The 19,351-nt window shown below is 36.3% G+C and overlaps 2 protein-coding genes across 6 annotated transcripts in view; one reads left to right on the top strand and one right to left on the bottom strand.

Moving 5' to 3' along the window:
- LOC145662280 (glutamine amidotransferase-like class 1 domain-containing protein 1) overlaps positions 1 to 12,649 on the top strand; it is a 34,952-nt gene extending 22,303 nt beyond the window's left edge. For both annotated transcript variants that reach the window (XM_081727677.1, XM_081727675.1), the window contains exons 6-7: positions 1,274 to 1,479; positions 5,216 to 12,649. In XM_081727677.1, coding sequence (XP_081583803.1) covers positions 1,274 to 1,479; positions 5,216 to 5,237 — 228 coding nt within the window. In that variant the 3' untranslated portion in view covers positions 5,238 to 12,649. The remainder of the gene's footprint in view (positions 1 to 1,273; positions 1,480 to 5,215) is intronic.
- A 4,041-nt stretch (positions 12,650 to 16,690) lies between these two features.
- Positions 16,691 to 19,351, bottom strand: part of NUCB1 (Nucleobindin 1) — a 52,103-nt gene continuing 49,442 nt past the window's right edge. For all 4 annotated transcript variants that reach the window (XM_081727670.1, XM_081727669.1, XM_081727672.1 and 1 more), the window contains one exon: positions 16,691 to 18,217. In XM_081727670.1, coding sequence (XP_081583796.1) covers positions 17,582 to 18,217 — 636 coding nt within the window. In that variant the 3' untranslated portion in view covers positions 16,691 to 17,581. The remainder of the gene's footprint in view (positions 18,218 to 19,351) is intronic.

The raw sequence follows: 19,351 nt of genomic DNA, 5'->3' as shown, positions 1-19,351 counted from the left end.
AGTCCCTGACACAAACTGACAATTGTTGGAGCCTGTTGCCGTGCATGCTTAGCCTTACTCGAATCAGCTCACTCTGTAGATACAGATGGGGGTTGAAATTGATCCCCTGTACACAGATTCAGATTTGTGTGATCCTGATAAGGAAATTGTGAAGTAAGAGGTAAATCGCTTTCTTTATTCCATACCAACTTAAGCAGTGCATTTGAAGTACTGAATAAGATTTAGTTGTTTGTTCTTCAGTTTATTATTCAACATACGAAATCAGACACGATAGAGGATTAAATAATTTCGTGAAAACCAGAAGTAACATCCTCCAAGGTAAATAAAATAGGCCTATCTTCAGTGGCGTAGGTTTAGGAAGGAGTCGTCTACAGAGTATGGTGTGGAGACTGCGATATGTTGTATGTAGGAGAGACGGGGAAGAGAATGAAAGAAAAAGGATAAAACAACATAAACATGACGTGAGGAGGAAGAAAAATACCAATGTGATATACAAACATGTTAAGGAGACTAATCATGAAATTAAGTGGGATAAGACGGAAGTATTGGAGATAGAGAAAAGAATGATAATAACAAAGTGGAAAGAAGCAGATTGGATAAAGAAGGTAGCAAGATATAAGCTGATGAACTGGACAGGGAGCTTACCTATTAATGAATTATGGCACAGAATTTTGGATAGCATAGGCAGGAAGATTAAATTGAAAAAGGCCCTTATGAGGACCAAAAATGGCGGCACGTGATTGGTTGGAAAATGTACACGGGGACCTACGGCATTGGTTGAAGATTTCAGCAGACAATAGAATTTAATCTTTTTCATAAGGAGTACTATATATATATCTGTATCGTCATTTATATTCTATAGTGTCTGATGAAGGATATGGTAGATATCCGAAACAGTAACACATTCTATTTTAAAATATAGTGTGTGTTGAAGCTTTGGTCATTATTTCTTTTGTTCAGTGGCGTACACAGAATTTCAAAGGAGAGGAGTTCAAGCTCCCAACTTCATATCTTTTCAGGATTTTTGGATATATGCCTTAATACGGCAAATAAATATTTTTCGTATCTCGTTGAGGGAGGTGGTTAAAACTCGAAACCTACTTTCTGCGTACGCCAGTCCTAACTTAATGTAATAATAAACTTTATTATTAATATTATATACAGAAAAAAATATAACAAAAATATTCTGAGTGTCTAGCTTGTATATTTCAAAAGATCTCTCATCTAGAACTCAAACAAGAATGATACAAGTTAAAATTGTTTTTGTTTACAGTCGTCTGTATTTGAGCTTGCCCGTTCTCCTGATTTTGCCGTCCTACCGGTGATTCCCGAAGACAGTGTCCGAGAGAACGGAGGCGTATTTTCAGCAAGTGAAGTGGATAGCGTCCATGTGGTAGTAGACCGCCATCTTGTCACAGGACAAAACGAACAGTCCACGCTAACGGCTGTGCAAAATTTAGTCCTTTTGTGTAATCAAAGGTAAAAAAAAAAAAAAAAAAAAAAAAAAAAAAAATTGAAATTAATTTATACTATTATTTCTCAATATTTCTAGACATTTTCGTTATTTTCAAAATTCAAATAATTAACCAAACGGAGATGTTACTGATTATTCTTGGAAGATCTTTAGTGGAAGATATCTGCACACTTAAATAAATTAGTAGGAACAAATGTTCGTTATAATTAATAAACTTACATATATGCCTTTTTGAACCCGTGAAGGATTCTGAAATGAAATGAAAATTAAATATTTCAGTTTAACATGCCACGATTATGTCCTTTTAGGCTAAGGGAGACGGGTGATTAAGATTAGTGAATGATGGTGCAAGAATTGGTGGAATGAGAAAGTGGGAGGAAACGGGAGTACCCCGAGAAAACCCACCCACGAACACGATATTGTCCACCACAAACTTACATGGCCGGGATCGAACCAGGGATCCCACGGACCAAAGGTAAGAGCTTTACCACTGAGCTCCTGTGCCCCCATGAAGGACTGGTCGGCCAAATGACGTATATTTAAAATAGCCCTATTTCTATTTGCAATGCTATTATATCTTTGCATCTTTAGTAGTATGAATAAGCTACTCATGAACCGGTACTGAAAAGAAAATGAATTATTATTTATTGACTGAGAAGATGGAAGTAGTGACATGCCGAGGTATATGTGTACAAGTAACAGTGAAAAGGATCATGCGTCCAATTTCGCTCGGTAGATGTTAGCCGCTAGAGGACGTTTGATTCTATCTAACTATGCGATATGTAACTTTTAGAATTCTACAATTATATATCCATGTTTCAATAGTAGAAAATAGGATGGCCACAGTTAAAGTCACCGTCACCTATACATGTTAACTGCTTTAAGGAACTTGGCCGAGATCCTCGCTCTAGCTATCTATTGAAAAAAAAACTACTTTCGTTCAGAGTTCTCGTGCGGAGTATTATACCCGTACTTCAACTACAGCTTTATAAGGTTCTTTTTATTTGTTGAATTTTATATCTTTGGATTCAAGTTAATTTATGTTACTCATATTCTACCTTTTTCTAACGCCTGTGGAATTCAGATTTAGCACATCGAAAAAATAATATTGTGTTATGCTTCGATTTTAACACCTTAAGGCCCACTTTCGTGATTCTAATACAAGTACAATGTATGGTTGCCAGCACAATTAGGTACCATCCAATACATGTTATTTTATCAGTAATGAAGCAAAATGACTGATGTGAGTACAATGGTTCACATATAGAGATTGTAATTCTTTTTGTTGCGGAAAGCCATGCTTAGCGCCCGCTCACTATTTTCAGATCTTTTCTTATAGCCTAAAAATCTGGCTGCGCAATTTATAACATCACAGTTGTCGGGTAGTAAAATTTCTATAGTACACGAAGGATCTTGAAAACAGTTATTGATGCGTTTAATAGTTTTACAGATGCTACGAGAATTATTTCGTAAGTCATGCCAACTGTGTAATAGCTAGCAAAAAGTCACTATCTGTGTTTGAAAGACGCAAGATGTTTCTTAATTAGCATATGGTGTCTGTGTTGCTAACGACAGAGAGCAATCGACACGTACAGAGGCATATGTAAGGTTAACAGTGCCCAGGGTAAGCAGAAATTGCGCCCCTACTTCCCTATCCCTACATTCATATTATCGCAATACTATCTTTTCCTGTCTACTATGTCTGAGACTTCATTATGGAAAAAAAAAATCATTCTTCAGAATATTTTATTCGGTTCACAGCAATCTTTTTACAAGATCCAAAAGTGTAAATGATTGAGGGAAGTTTAACTTCATCTAATTTTTAAGTATAATTCTAGTTTTTTAATACATACACAAAGTACAGTGCAATTTTCCTTGCCTTAACTCTTGAAAACTTGTCTATAATGCCCTCGAAGACTTTTCAAATGTTTCCCTCCTAAAATTTAGTAGAGCAAGGCTAGCAGTCTGTCTTCACCCATGAGCGCTCTTAAATACGAAGAATTAGTTTTTAATTTGCTGAATGAGCTTTCACAGCTGGCATATTGGAAACAACAGTGATTAACATTATTTGAGTAGCAATTCCTCTTTCCTTCTACCTCCTTGAGAATATATCCTACAAATACAATGGAAAATGTAAGAAGTTGATAAATATTTTAGGTTTAACGATGCAGAAAAACAATTTGAGGGCACGGTGACTTAGTGGTAGAACACTTACCTCTGCTGCGTAGGGTCCCTAGTTCGATTCCCAGCCAGATAAGTTTGTGGTGGACAACATCGTGTCCGTGAGTTTTCTTGGGGTACTTCCGTTTCTTCTCACTTTCTTATTCCCCAATACTTCCATCATCATTCACTGACCTTAATCATCGTCTCCCTTAGCCTAAACGGGCAGAATCATGGAACGTTAAACGGAAATATTTCATTTACACAATAATAATAATAATAATAAATTGGCAATTCTGAATATGTTATCAATCGTTTGGCTTTCTGCCCAGTTACGCTTTGGTATTCACAAAATGTTATTGTTCCCTTGCACTTCTTTTTTTGTATCTTTCAACAGTTCGCTGGCAACAAAACGTCTCGAATACAACTGGCTGGCCTATTGAATAAAAAGTACTTTTTTTTTTTGTTTAGAAAAGAAAACAAACAAAATTAATGATTTCAGAATGTTTTAGGTTCTGCGTTTCTTACAGAAAATGAGAAATGTTACAAGTAAAAATAATGGAACAGTGGATTGGTTACACATTTCTAGTTTCAAGTGTTGTATCTCCATACGAACAAAAAGGTAAAATATAGCGAGACTTCATTTTCCGTATGGATTTGGGGGATCTTTTACAACGTACAAAGAAGACAGTGTGTACAGATGTTTTGTTCTGTATTCCAGACATATTTTTCTTCAACACAAATTAACTGTTATAGCAAATATAAGTGTTATTATTTTTAAATACTATTTATAGATGCAAAAATGTGAATAATCAAGTGGAACATTAAAAAGAAAAAAGATTGTGCTCTAGTGTTGAAGCGAAAAAAAACTCGATTAAAAAAAAACAGAAAAAAATACGTAGCAAATACGAGAAAATGTTTATTTGTAAATTCTTGTAGTTATTTTTCTCGATAGCTTAATTTTAAAAGTTGGACAAAATTTGGGTTTTGTTTCAACCCGACGGAATGTAAGATGACCATCAAAGAGTGTTTCTGTGTGAGGCGTATGTATAGTGGACATTTCCACATGACTGATATTGTGTGACATACGCTTACAGCGATCTTGAAAATGGAATAATTTTCTGTTTAAGTGGCCATCTGTTCGCGTAGTTTTAGTGTACTTTTAGGATTGAATAAGTAAGTGTACAGGATGAGGCATAAGTCGGTTAACATCCCTGTAGCACACGAACGGCTTGGCGTTCACACTCGGTTCATGGTATACGTTGTTCGGGTGAGCAATGGACCATATTGCATGATATGGTTGCCCTAGCGGCCATCTTGGAGACCCTTTGTGAGGCAATAACTTTTTAACCAATAACAGAAGGTGAAAATGGGCTGGATCATTGTTTCCCTGAGATCGAGCTCGTGTCAAATAATACCCCACATGCACCCTCCCAAGCCGTTTGTGTGCTACATGGGTGTTAACCGACTTACACCTCACCCTGTACTATATGGCTATTGATTGGAAATTTATTTTTAATTATTTATTTATTTTTATTTTTATTTATTTATTTTCTTATTATTATTCTTTCTTTCTTTCAGACAAGGCAAATCATCGAAGTAGGATGCTCCGAACACTATAAGTTTCAAGTGAAAAAGCGACAGAAGAATAACGGAAGTTTACATTCCATCATTTGCTGATTGACAGCTAAAAGACCAAATAGTTCTTCTATTGAACTTTCCGTTGATTGCCTATAATGTATTTATTTCAATCCAAACGGAATAGAACTATGATACTGTGTCCAAAAATAATCCTTCCAAACCAAAATTATTATAATGTTTAAAAAAAGAGTTCCAATGTTATACACGCTGATTCCTACATAAGATTTGAGTTCCTTATGGTAAAATGGTTAGCATTGTCGCCTTTGGTACGGGACGCTCAAGTTTGATTCCCGATGAAAGTATACGAGGCTGTCGAGAAAGTATCTGACCGTCTTTGTAGCAAAACTACATGGCGTAGGTAGGCCAAATTTTGCGTCATTGAAGAGGAGTCCATGTCTAGCCTGTAGATGGCGTTAGCCTTTTATTTGTCTCATCTGTTGTAGTAGAGTGATTATGTTGAATGTTGTTCTGTGGTCTCGGCGTGACTAAAATGGTAAAGGCATGGATGTACGGATATGAAGTCACAATCGACTCTCGTCAAGGCCTGATAAAGCTCGCGAAGATCCAGAGAAGATCGCCTGGTGCGTAGCAAAATCAAACCAATGTTGATGTATTCTTCGATTGCTTAGGCAATGTGCAACATGAGTACGTACGGGAAGGACGTACAGACACAAAGGAATTCTCTTCAGACATTTCCTATCGTCTTCGTGACACTCTTTGGCCGAAATGACTAGCTCTGTCGACTTCAAAGCTCTGAAGGCTACCAGGGTAATGCAGTTGATGTGGTTGTCCTTTTCACCACGGTACAGGATTTCGACGTTCGTCAACCTCCCTACTGTCCTCGTGAGACCTTTGCCTCTTCATAAAATCAAAAGGTACGAGAAAGAAACTTGCACTCGAGAGATTATCTAGGGCAACGTGACAGCTGCTCTCGTAGCACTTCCCGATGAGAGGTTCCAGCCTTATTTCCAGCAGTGGAAAGCCTACTAATGTCGATGTGTGGAAGCAGGAAGGTACTAGTTTGAAGGGGGACTAGGATGAAGAAAACGTCATGTGAGCGTCAGGTGGCTGTACATAGTCGGATACTTTTGAAACAGGCCTTGTGTATAGATTAGATCACAAGTTAAACTGTAGGTCCATGTTTCGTATAGCTTTGGCGTGTCTCCAGGCGAATAACGTGCATGCTTCTTCACGCTTCCCCCTCCCCGATGTACGCTCTCCTTGCTAGTTTGGTGGCTAGTGCGTGTGCCTTTGATCCACGTGATCCTGAGTTCCATTCCCGGTGGGAGAGCGCGAAACTTTAAGTTCACAATCATCCGTCTCCTTTAGCCTAAAGGGCATTACGTGGGACATTAAACTAAAAATAATAATAATATTTTTTCGAGGGACGCGCTCCCCAGGTTTGAACCTGTGCACTACATAAATTGGGACAACTTCAGTTGCAAGAATTGACATAAAAACAATAGCCATTGCCACTATAATGTGTACCGCTGTCTCTCGAAGCAAACAGAGTTCAAAATAGCAAACTTAACGAGCATGACGTAATAGTGACATGGTCTAAGTTCAAATGTCCATGTGTTTATCTGGTATGCCCTCTAAGGCTAGTCACACACTAGTGGAGCAAACAGGTAGAAGCAAGGGTTGCAATTCAGTTCTGTCCGGAGCAATTTAGCTCTTTGCTCCCTCAGTGTGTGCAATAACAGTAACCTAAATAAATCACAGACAAATCAGGTCTCTCTGCACATGCACCGATTGAAGCGCTCCCGCAATTTTACCGCGCAACAAAGGTATGCGTCTGACAGTGTTCTCAAATGCCGCATGGCGTTGGGAGTGACCCTGAAGCACGTGCTTGCTCAGTGTGCGACCTATTGGAATGCATGGACAGCTGGTTTTTGACAAACTTGAATGGAGCGACAGTAATACGCACACTGCTCTACCCGTTCGCTCTCTCAATGTGCGGCCAGCCTAACTTTTCATTTGCACGAACGGTATCCGGGTCCTTCCCGATGGGATTCCATGTAATTCGGATTGCACGTTAACTTGATCAATCAATCAAGTATCTACTTTCCGAATATTCGGTGGGGAAAGCCGTATGTTATCAAGGACGAAAAGGCAAAATCGTGCATGCGAAACTAAGACCTGTTTCGCAATATTTTCAGGATGTAGAAGCAAAATGGGAGAAAGCATCCTGCACCAGTTTCAATTAATCGTCGCATTCTGCAAAAGCATGACTCACTTTTCTCATCAGTATCCTTTTCCTCCGTCATTTGATCATAAGAACATTATATACCGTACGACTCCAACCGAACTCATCCGATCTGAATCAAACAGACCTTGACTTGCTGTGAGATAAAATCGTAAACATAAGTTCCTCTAGGTATCTTGGTGATTTGCTGGTGAATCGGAAGAAGCCCAATGACCTTGAGTCTCAGGACGGTAGGAACCAAGGCACTTGCGGCCAGGGTGTAGGTTGGTGCCTCTCAATGACCAGGCGTGTTAGAGAGAGAGAATAAGGTGCTCTTAATGACCAGGTGTCGTAGAGAGTAATGGATGATCAATCGGTGGAGATTTATGCCTTGCGCGATGTTCCGTCTCCTTTTATCCAAAAATGTTGTTGACTGCGTGAATTTATGTCACTTGCCGATGGTCGACGACGTCTTCTTTGTGGGTCGTCTGAAGTGTGTTTACAGCCAGCACTTGGAACCTTGCAATATGGTATGCAGACCTTTGGTTCCTAAGTAATACGTAAAATATAAAGCAAATAAAGGAGTAGTTTTTACTATCATGCGTAAGTTTAAGCTAGGCTGGAAATGAAATAGTATTTAAAAATGAAAATCTTTGAGTTTTACGTCACACGGTTATGCCGTGGGGGCTAAAGAAGACGGTGATGACGAGATATGAATGAAATGCTGGAATCAAGAAAGTGGGAGGAATCGGACCCCCCCCCCCAAAAAAAAAAACACACATACACACTGTTCATCCACCACCAAAGTCCACCTGGCGCGAGTTGGGATCGAACCAGGGACCCCATACACCAGAGGTGAACCGTCTACAACTGATCCACTGCGGACCAATGTATTTAAAAAGGCGATGACTTTCTCGAAAATTGTAATGATCGTGTTCCATTTCAGTATTGTGTATTTTATTAGCAATCCCACAGTGTGATTAATTTCTCTCGAAAATTTTCGGAAAGGACAGTTATTAGTGGAATGAGTTTTTCTTGTATAATTTTCTCGGAGTGCTCTAACGATCTTGTTCATACTTCGTGAATAATTCTGTTATATGTCATGGTTCGTTTCTGTCAAAGAAAACGAAGAAAAAGAAAAGCTAGCACATACAGGAAGGAGTGACGTATGTTTGGAGGATGATTTTCTTCAAAGTAATTACAATGATTTCGTTCAAATCGCTTTGGGTACTCGCGTGTAGTGATGTCAAACCAGCGCTCGAATGGTGGCGTTTTTACCACCATTGTTTTTAATAACTATTATAGCTTAACATCACGAATCACTTAATTGAATCAAAAACCACACATAGACATACATTTCAACTAAACACTGTTTTTTTGACAAAGCTGTGTAAATGCCATCCATGCGAGCGCCCGAAGATGAATTAGTATATTAACACTTTCAATCCTACTGTAGTTCCGGAACGACAGGCTGTAAACTTACGTTGAATCCGAGTGACATTCGGGAGCGACACGGCCATTTAAAATTTAAAGTACCAATCAAAAATGAATTTGTAAGCCCTTTTACTTGACAAAGTAATTTTGACTGCTTTTAGAATTATCTACTGGCAACCTGATCCAAGAATGCCTTTTAGTCATTGTAGAAAGAGAACTAAAAAAGATGTATCATTTCATTCACAACACTCAAGCATTACTACTTTGTTTGCAATGATTAGTCATATGTCTTATACGGAAACTGGCATCTTCTAGTAGATTGGTACTTTTTTTTTTTTTTTTCATTTCTAAAAGTTTCAACAGTTTCCAGTTAAAATTTAGGAAGATATGATTTAAAAAATAAAAGAAAGAAAGAACTCATTTTCTCCAGGACGTAGGAATTGGTCAATTTAAGTACCCTAGGATCGAAAGTGTTAATAATAATTATATGAAAAAAAAAAAAAAAGGACTGACAATCGAAGTCCTACATTCCCGGAACGCCATACATTTTATCACTCTTTGAAGCTGATGCTCAGCCACTCAGATTACAAAATGCATGGCTGTTCTGGGAGCGTAGCTGTTTAACCCATCAGCACAGTAAACTGGTGACCCATGTTTGATTGTGGATCCAATGGTACATTTTTTGTTCTTGGTACAACATTGAGGAGGAATACGTGATATAAAATTATTTCCTCTATATATATACCATATATAATGTTAGTAATAACTCTGCAGTTGTAACATGATATAACTAAATATGTCGGCTTATTTCTAATGTAAATAAGTGATAATAGTAGTTTATCTAGGCTTTTGGAATGAAATTCATACGATGGTACAACAAAATCACCATAGGCGAGGTAGTTCGTGCGATGGATCGAAACTTTTATGAGTATTATCTAGTTATATTCATGTACCAGTACTATCCCGTTTTAATTTACGGAAAGGCTGTGTATCGACGGAAATAAAGTATTTAATAGTGTTTTTGTCAAGAACTATAGTTTAAGATACTGAAAATCATATGTAGAAATTTGTTAAGCCAAACATACAAGTCACATACACGTTTAGTCATAGCAGCCACCGGTCATAGACGATAATGGACAGAAGCCACATCTGGCTGCTATGACAACGTGAATGTGGCTTATATGACCGATAACAGTTGGCGCTCAGAAGAAATATACAAGTAATGACATAACAGCTATTTGGGAGTATCTGAGAATTGTTTCGGCTGTCTTGAGTAATCATCGGTTTCGATATTCTTTACTGGTCATTCCATTCTAGCTTTGCATTACTCGTTTCATTTACTCTGGTGGCTCCTGTGACCGATTTTGTGTTCTGGCGTTAGTGACCTACATCCGTTTCGTACAGTTGTAAATAATTACTAAACAAAATTGTTTTTATAAAAGGGATAAAGTTGACTTTATACAGTGTTTTATATTTTATTTTTTTATTTTTTTTTTTTTTTTTAAGAGGCGGAGAACTTTAAACTGGCAACATTGTTTTCTATAAGAACTAATATTACTGTTCTTGGTTGAATTGAGGTTAGTTTGGTTTGGCAATTCATCATGAATAGACTCACGCCGGAGCAACGTTTGCAAATTGTGCAAATTTATTTTGAAAACGGTTCAATTCGACAAACTCATCGGGTATTACCTGCATTTTACGGTGGTCATAATCGTCCATCAGAGCGATTAATTTGAGAAACTATGGACAGGGTGTCTATCGGTCACGAAATCAGAAAACGGTCATGAAAGTCAAGAAAAAGTCACAAAATTTAGCTTTTGGGGCACGATTTTTTTTTTAAATCTGTACAAATGTAAATACAGATTGGAATTTTTTTTCTATAAAATGTCAAAATTCACCACCTGAAATGTCTATGGTCGACTTTAGACGCTATCAAATTGCAAGCAAATCACGCTCCTATCGCATGGATGAAAATTCGGCCTAATTCGCACCCAAATTCGCTCTTCAGAGTGTTATGAAATTTTATGATTTGCTAAAGAAAAGGTCACGAAATTTCATTTTGGAATTTTAGTAGACACCCTGATGGATCGTTTCAGTAGGGCGGCGCCACAATTAATTTACTGAAAGAAACATTTGACGAACGATAATTTTCACGAAATGGACGTGTTAAGTGGCCAGCTCGTTCGTTAGATTATTTCCTCTGGGGATATGTAAAAGTCGCATGTATACGCCGAGAATCCAGAAACAATTGAGCACTTGGAAACCAACATTCGACACGTTATTGACAAAATACAGCGTGATTTACTGCGAAGTGTGAAAATTGGATCTCCAAATTACGCCGTCTAGGCACGCCAGCCGCGGTGGCCACATGCCCGAAATCACATTCAGACGTGAATACCACAAAAATGACTGTTAAATAAAACCAATTTCATGGATATTAAAAAAATTTTTCTGTGTTTTATTTTTGTCAAAGTTCTCCGCCTCTTTTTTATTATTATTATTATTATTATTATTTTACTTTGCAATATAATTATGGCATTGAAACGTAATATGAACTATAAAGACTAGCTCTTCACATCATCATACTGGAAAATTTTGGCAATGAGTTCATATTACTATGTAGGAGTCAAGATGATTTGAATTGTGTACGTTTATTTTATATTTGGCCAAATCTGTCTCTCGGGCAAAAATAATTTTGTATTCCAATAGTATATGTAAGGCCTAATTGAGGGTTGGACATCCTCTAATAATAATAATTGTAACAGTATGTGGTGACGTGTATATACGGTATAGAAATTAATTTATGTAAAGAAAATATTTACATTGAAAATATAGTTTTCTAAAGATGAGATTGCTGCTGTTGTAATTGTTTTTTTTTTTTATGTATATATACAATACCCTGATGTGAATTCTCATCAAGGACGCCGATCCGGAGGGGGGCATATATTTTATGAATATATATATTTTTATTATATGTATTTTTATTAATATATGTATATTATTGTTTCATGTACTTTTTATGAATATACAATATTTAGCGTAATTTTAATTCATTTGTCTTAAAATCCTCATATATTGGGTGTTCTCAAAATGGTGCCCACAGAGCACTATTCCACAGGTCAAAATAGAGCGAAAATGTTATGATTAAATACCTTCCAGGGCCTCCTTCAGCCGCTGTGGGGAATCAACATTTCACAATGTGGCAACGTCGGAGATTATTTTGGAACCTTTTAGCATTGCTACACGAATCCATCAAGCATCTACACCAATTGCTACGCTAATAAGTAGCGCTACTGTCGACGTCTATGGACTTTAACTGTCATCTGGCAAGAATCGATGTAATTGTTTGATGAATGGGTAGGTCAACACTCTGGTTTATATCTGCGACGATGCCACATGGTGCAATTCGCGTCTCTAGGGAAGGACCTGAAAGGTATACAATTTTTTGGTTTGACTTGTAGAATAGCCCTCTGTAGTCCATGGACGCCATTTGTAGAACACCCGATATGCCTTCTTAGACACTTGGCTGCAACCAAACACATCTGAATGCCCCCCCCCCCCCCCCCCGAAGTTACAGAGAGATCGGCGCCCTTGATCTCCACTGCTTAAAAAATAAAACATTTTGCAATGTATAACGTTTTTATTTACTTTAACATCCTAAGGATTAGAATGTTGTACAGTCTTCCTTAGAACTATTTACAAGTTCACAACCTAAAAAGAAATAAAATTTTTAAAAAAATGTACAAAACAAAAAACTATGTAGGCTAACTGCATAAACATAAGATACGAACTGTCATGTGTGTAGCAATGCTCACGAAGTTACTCCACTATTAGTAGTTTTAAATCGTTGATTAGTACCTGAAATGCAGCGTGTAACTACGAAAAATTTAATAATCTTGATAATTAGAATTAATTCCTGAACCTTGATAATACATTACGCTTTTATTTGTGGAAGAACTCTTATTATTAGCAAAAACATAATATAAATATTAATGTATTTCTTCTATTCCCTTTTTTCACTGTAAGACTTAAAACATACTGCATTTAACTGACACCAACCTTAAGAATCTTCTGTAATCTAAAGAAACCCTCTGATCACAACTTGAATTCAATTATTTCTTTTATAGAAGTACATTTGAGAAAAAAAAAAAAAAAAAAAACTACGACTTCTGCTGAGAATAAAGTATTAATATTAAATGTCATAAAAGTTTTTACTAAATTGGAAGTATGCAATTACACAATAATAGTTATTATAATCAATTTTGAACAAATTTATTTTTTTCTTTACAAAATAGAATGGGTATACCTGTGTCTTTTAATTCTCGTACTCTAAACGCAACCCTTCATTTTATATATGAAAGCTTGGTATGCAAATTTGCACTGGGTTATTGTTTGGGTGATTAGGAAAGGATAATAATCAATCTAAGTAACTGATTATCGTGCAAGTGAATTTTATTTACGCAAGATTGTGCAAACTTTTGAATAGAAGTATATTCACAACGAGAAAGTGTATATAGGATTTTTTTATGAAAAACGAATTACACTCAGTAGGATACATTGAATCAATATACAATTACACTTTTTTTTATTTATTTATTTATGCGCTAGCCCCTATGAACGCACCTTCAAATTGCAATTATGGTCCTTCCCAGAACTGGATTATGTGCAAATGACAAACTCGTACTAATTCTTTCCTGTCTTTTAGGTAGTAGTCATCTCGTGGAATAAACGCATAGCGGGTAGTTATACGCGAACTAAACCTACTTTAATTTTCAATTATTCGGCGCCCAGTGAAAAATATTTTAATAAGAAATTTATGTTGGGGTTACTTATAGTTACCCTTAAGTTATACTAATCAGTCGAGTGTCTCATGAGTTATATATCCAGTGGCGTACTTAGGATTTTGTTTGGGGGGGGGGGCACTGCCCACCTGAGTTTGAAAATTAAATATATGCATAAATGGAAGTTTTAATGGCAAGAATTGCAGACTGGTAAATCTTATGTGATATGATACAATAATTTAGCAGTGAATCTAATCTTTTATTCTATTCATAGAAGAAAAAGGAAGCATTCTCTTTGTCTACCTAATTTCCCGCATTAGTTATTCTCCCCTCTTGATTTTCTTTAATTCAAACATTTACCTTTTTTATAACTAAACGATGTAAATATTCCTTTGCTATAATAACTAAAGTCCCGTTTTGTTTATATCCGTGCAAGTTGGTGTCAAACACCAGTTTCGCTTATGTACTCCTCTTAGTTTTGGTGTTACTGACAACGGCCGACTTGAATCACAACTAACAACGGTCGAAAGTACGATCGGAGAAACGAAAGTAATAACTAAGAAAAAGAAACAAAAGAGTAGAATGGACGAAAAAAAAAAAAAAAAAACAAACGCAGTTCTTACATGGAATGAACTTCGACAAATACAGTATTGTTTCTGAACAAAGAGCATAAGAAAATGGAAAGTCAATAAAATTCTTAGAAATGGTAAGAAGGATTATTGTTGTACGTGGAATGCGAAAAACTAAGAAATTGAAATTTATTTCGGGGAGATGAACCCAATAACCCCCTAAATATACCACTGTATATATATATATATATATATATATATATATATATATAAAGGAAGGAATTAGAATTTCTGTCATTGCAGTAACTACTCACTTAACTCATGCACAATGGTGGAGTGTATCGCTTGCTGAAGAAAGAAAGACGAAAAACATTGCATTAGACAACTACATTGTCTTGAAATCTGAATGTTCTTGCGCAACTGAATTTCACCTGCACGCTGATTTGCTATAATGAAATCAATCGTAAGTTTGTATCTTTTTGTACCACTGATTCTTCAAATTAATCCCTCTAACTAACCGCTATTAAGACTATAATACAACGGAACCGTACTATCTTTATTTGAATATTAGCAGCTTGAATTTCTCAACATCAAATATCAGAATTATGTTTTCTAATCAACATTATGCAAGTACTATCTAATTACTTTTAAATGCTCCTTCTGATTTGTCAAGAAACTTACATATGCAGTTTTCAACTGTTTGTAGATTACAAACAAATTCCATCCTAACAGGATAGAAAATTTATGCTAAGAGACTATATTACTACGTCACTCATGTTAATATACATAAAAATTAAAGACAAATCAGAGAATATAAAATTAATTCACAAATCTCAGTGCACTTGTCACACAACCGTTCTCAATCATTTCATACGTTCATTTAAAAACACTAATATTTTTTTTTTCTTTCTACGAAATGGAAACATACTTTTGAACTCTTCCATTGATAAGGAATTTTCTTCTATTATGCATTCAAATAGGACCCGCTATCTTTTACTACTTTTCTAATTTCTTATAATTAAATTAATACAAAATGTTTTACCTACAACTACAAAAAATTTAAACTCAAATGTTGATTTTTTAAACTTAATTATATAATAATATTCTAAAAACAATAAAAACTTTCAAGTGTATAAAAAAAACACGAGATTACCACTTTCAGAATCAAACAAAAATGCTTTGGTTACTGTTTTACATAAAATTTTATATATAAACAAAAAAAGCTATATAAATCACTCGTTTCAATTGAAATTCGTTGCAAAATAATGACAAATAATACAATATAATGAAATGAATATTTCATTTTTAGATACACCAAACTATTTTCTACGAAACTTCCTTTTTAAAGCAATCAATTGGAAAACATAATCACAACTGATGTCATTATACACACCTACACTTTTTAATTACAAAAAAAAAAAAATCAATTATCGTAATGGAAAAAATAAAATGTTATCTTAATAGTCAATGATATATTATCTTTTAATTTACTCGCTGACTGTAACAAAACTACAAACGCCCAATGAAATCAATTATATTGTTAATATGTATCAGTGTTTGGCAATTGATTTATAACTGATTACTGAATGCTTAATTAATGTTCCATACGCTACGAAAAATAGCAAGTTCTCTTTTTGTTTGTTTGATTCTCTATTACGAGGGTTATCCAGAAAGTCCCCGACGTTTTGACTTATCGCGGTAGTGGGCGGAGCTAGTCGCCATCTTGGTGTCAGAACGTTGCCATACTCAGTACGCATGTGGTAGCGTGAGAACTGTGACGCTGCAATAGAAAATTCCGCCTCTTGTGAGGTGCGTTCTGTGATTAGTTTTTTTTTCCCTTCAAAAAAACCCAAGCCAATTGAAACTCATCGCCAACTTTGTGGAGTGTACGGACATGGAATAATAAGTGAGGCAATAATGCACTGATTTTAAAAATGGCCGTTCTAATGTTCACGATGAGGACCGCAATGGTAGGGCTAGCCTTATGTCTGATGAACTGGTGAGGTAAATCGACAGCAAAATTCGCGCAAATCGTAGTTTCACGATTACGGAAATTGCTGGACATTTTCCCCAAATTTCACGGAGTTTGATGCATGAAATCGTGGTGGAAAAGCTTGGTTATCACAAATTTTGTGCTAGATAGGTTCCGAAAATCCTCGGTTCGATCACCCACCATACAGCCCGAATTTAGCGCCAAGCGACTACCACCTCTTCCCAGTGATGAAGACATGGCTCGCTACACAGCGCTTTGATACTGACGCCGAACTGCAAGCCGGTGTAAGCCAGTGGTTGAAATCACAGTTGGCAGATTTCTACCGCGACGGTATTGAAAAACTTGTGCCACGGTGTGATAACTGCTTTAATTTGCATGGCGATTATGTGGAAAAATAGCTTGAGTTTACCTTTCAAATGTATATAATACAATTTGGTTTGCCCATTCTGTTACTTTTTTTTTTTTTTTTTTTTTTTTTTTTTACTTCAAAACGTCTGTTAGTTTCTCGACAGCCCTCGTATCATGTTCCTGATTTGTCAATTCACTTGGATCTTTTTTGCCTTTGTATTTTTTTTTTTCAACGGTAATTACGCAATAATATGTATACTTAAAATTAGGCAGTACAAAAACTATTTGGAACAAATCCTATACATCTAAAGCAAAGAAAAAAAATATCTGTCTTATTATATCCTACTTAAAAGTGATTATGTCAAATATAATATGATTCTGAGTTTTCACGTTCTCTCTATAATAACGATTTTCTTTAATTATGAGTAATTTTCTTTAAAATAATTATTAGTAATTATTTTAAATCCCAGATTAAATAACTGAATTCATGGAAAGCTGAACTAGGCAGCCAACAGATGTAGGTCTTTCGTTACTGAAAATATTATGACGCATGAAAAGGCTCTGTTATGGATGAGCTACGCTACAATTCACTAAAGAAATAACACTATTTATTTGTATTAAGTCTTCCTATACTTATTAGTAGACGTAGCAAGTTTATACTCCCATTACGCCCTTCGTCACAAAGGAGCGTTCTATTATGCGCTACCTAATGAATTAGAACAATATACTCCCCCCCCCCCCTTTTTTTTGTTTTTACAACAGAAAAGTACCTATACTACAAAACGTTGTTAACTATCTTAACACAAAAGACAAGAAAACAATGAACTGATTTTTCATAATTAAACATAATAATGAATCTGCCAGCAGATGTATAAACGCATTTAAGTATATTCTTGGAAGAATTGGGTATCTGCTTATTCGAAATTCAGTTTCTACAATTTGTAGGCAAAAAATCCAAGTCGAAATATTAAAATGTTCCTATTATTATTCGTTCACCTAACGAACTTGTTTTACTTGAGGAATTGAGTCTACAGTCTTCTCTGGTTCCTGTTTAATCGGTGCTGCTTGGATATTCGGTTGACTTTCTGCAACACCTTGTGCTTTGTTTTGTGTATCTTGTACATTTTGAGCCTGTTGCTGATTCACTTGATTCAAAGTCTGCTGCTGTTGAACTGGTTGCTGTTGCTGATGATGAATTTGTTGCTGCTGTTGCTGAGCCTGTTGTTGCTGTTGATGAATTTGCTGCTGTTGCTGAACCTGTTGTTGCTGTTGATGAATTTGCTGCTGTTGCTGAGCATGTTGTTGCTGCTGCTGAGCCTGTTGCTGTAAATTCAGCTGATGTTGCTGCTGCTGTAAGTTCAATTGATGCTGCTGCTGTAAATTCATCTGGTGCTGCTGTTGCTGCTGTAAATTCATTTGATGCTGCTGTTGCTGCTGCAAATTCATTTGATGCTGCTGCTGCTGCTGTAAATTCATTTGATGCTGCTGTGCTGCATTTGGAACTTGGCTAGGATGCTGTCCTGGAGGATAGTACTGAGCCGCTTGTGCTGGATGAACCTGCTGATATTGAGGTGCCTGTGCATAGCCTGCACTAGGATGGGGCTGCTGAGCATAACCTCCTTGGGGCGGGAACTGTAAAAAGAGTAATAAACATAGGTACTAAAAATCTGTAGACATCAAAAAATGAGGCAATATTATGAAACACTGGAAGTACAATCTTGGTCTTAAGAGGGCCATAGACGCACACACTTGAATGACCAACAAGCATGAAAGATTTGTTTCATCATGCATGTTGGATTTTTTTTTTCCTACACACGTACCAGCTTGCTGTCCAACTTACTAGAAGAATTAATTGGAGGAAAGAGTCACGTGATTTCTTCCGCTGTCGTGATTGGCGAGCCTAAATATAAAACAATGAACTTGCGTGAATGAGCACATACACTGTAAACATGCATGAATAACGGCAAAACCATCCTGCACGTTACAGAAGATTTTGAAAACTTTAAACATGCAAGGCCATAACGATCAACTTGCCTGTGGTTTTATTATTTTTCATGCATGTTGGAAGGTTTCTTCATGCATGTGTCTGCGTATATGAGCCCCTTTACCCAAAATCTAGGTAAAATCTTTCTAATTCAAAGAGAACTATATCCTTTGCATGTAACATAAGGGTTCAAAATCAAGGTATAAAGATATACAAGAAATTATCCAACTCTCAATACATAACTACAGTGGAGTCACTAAAATTTGACACTCGATAACCCGGAAGTCCGGATGACTCAGCTATACCCTGACAGGGTGAAAAAAACTCCGCGCGCAGACCTGTTCAAGGTCATTGCCAGGTATTTTTCTGAGGTCTGTCTTATTAGGTAGTGTACAGTATGTATTTATTAATTTTCATTTTCGTGTATAGTAAAGGCTCTATGCCTTCATAAAGTACGTACTTTTCCTTTGTTTAAGAGTAATTGGGCAATTTATTCTCTGTTGTACTCTCAAGCAACCAATGCATACAAGTAAAGTACTGTACTTTCTGAGGAAAGACTCGTACTTATTCTTTTATAACCCAGTTCCCTATAACCCGACATTTTTACAAACTCGGCCACCCTTCGGTCCACATTAGGCCGAGTTTTCGGGACTCTACTGTACTTAGAAACATTAATGGAACTCATTTTACCAATTACTAAATGAAGATAGTAAATTCTATCTACTGTGCAACAAATTCAACAATTTTACCAACAAAATGTGTCTCGTACATAACAGGTTTCG

The sequence above is a fragment of the Thermobia domestica genome, chromosome 10 (genome assembly GCF_964235325.1).
Source record: "Thermobia domestica chromosome 10, izTheDome1.hap1.1, whole genome shotgun sequence".
NCBI lineage: Eukaryota > Metazoa > Arthropoda > Insecta > Zygentoma > Lepismatidae > Thermobia > Thermobia domestica.
Note: the sequence above shows the minus strand (reverse complement) of the source record. Positions and strands in the feature narration are given on the sequence as shown.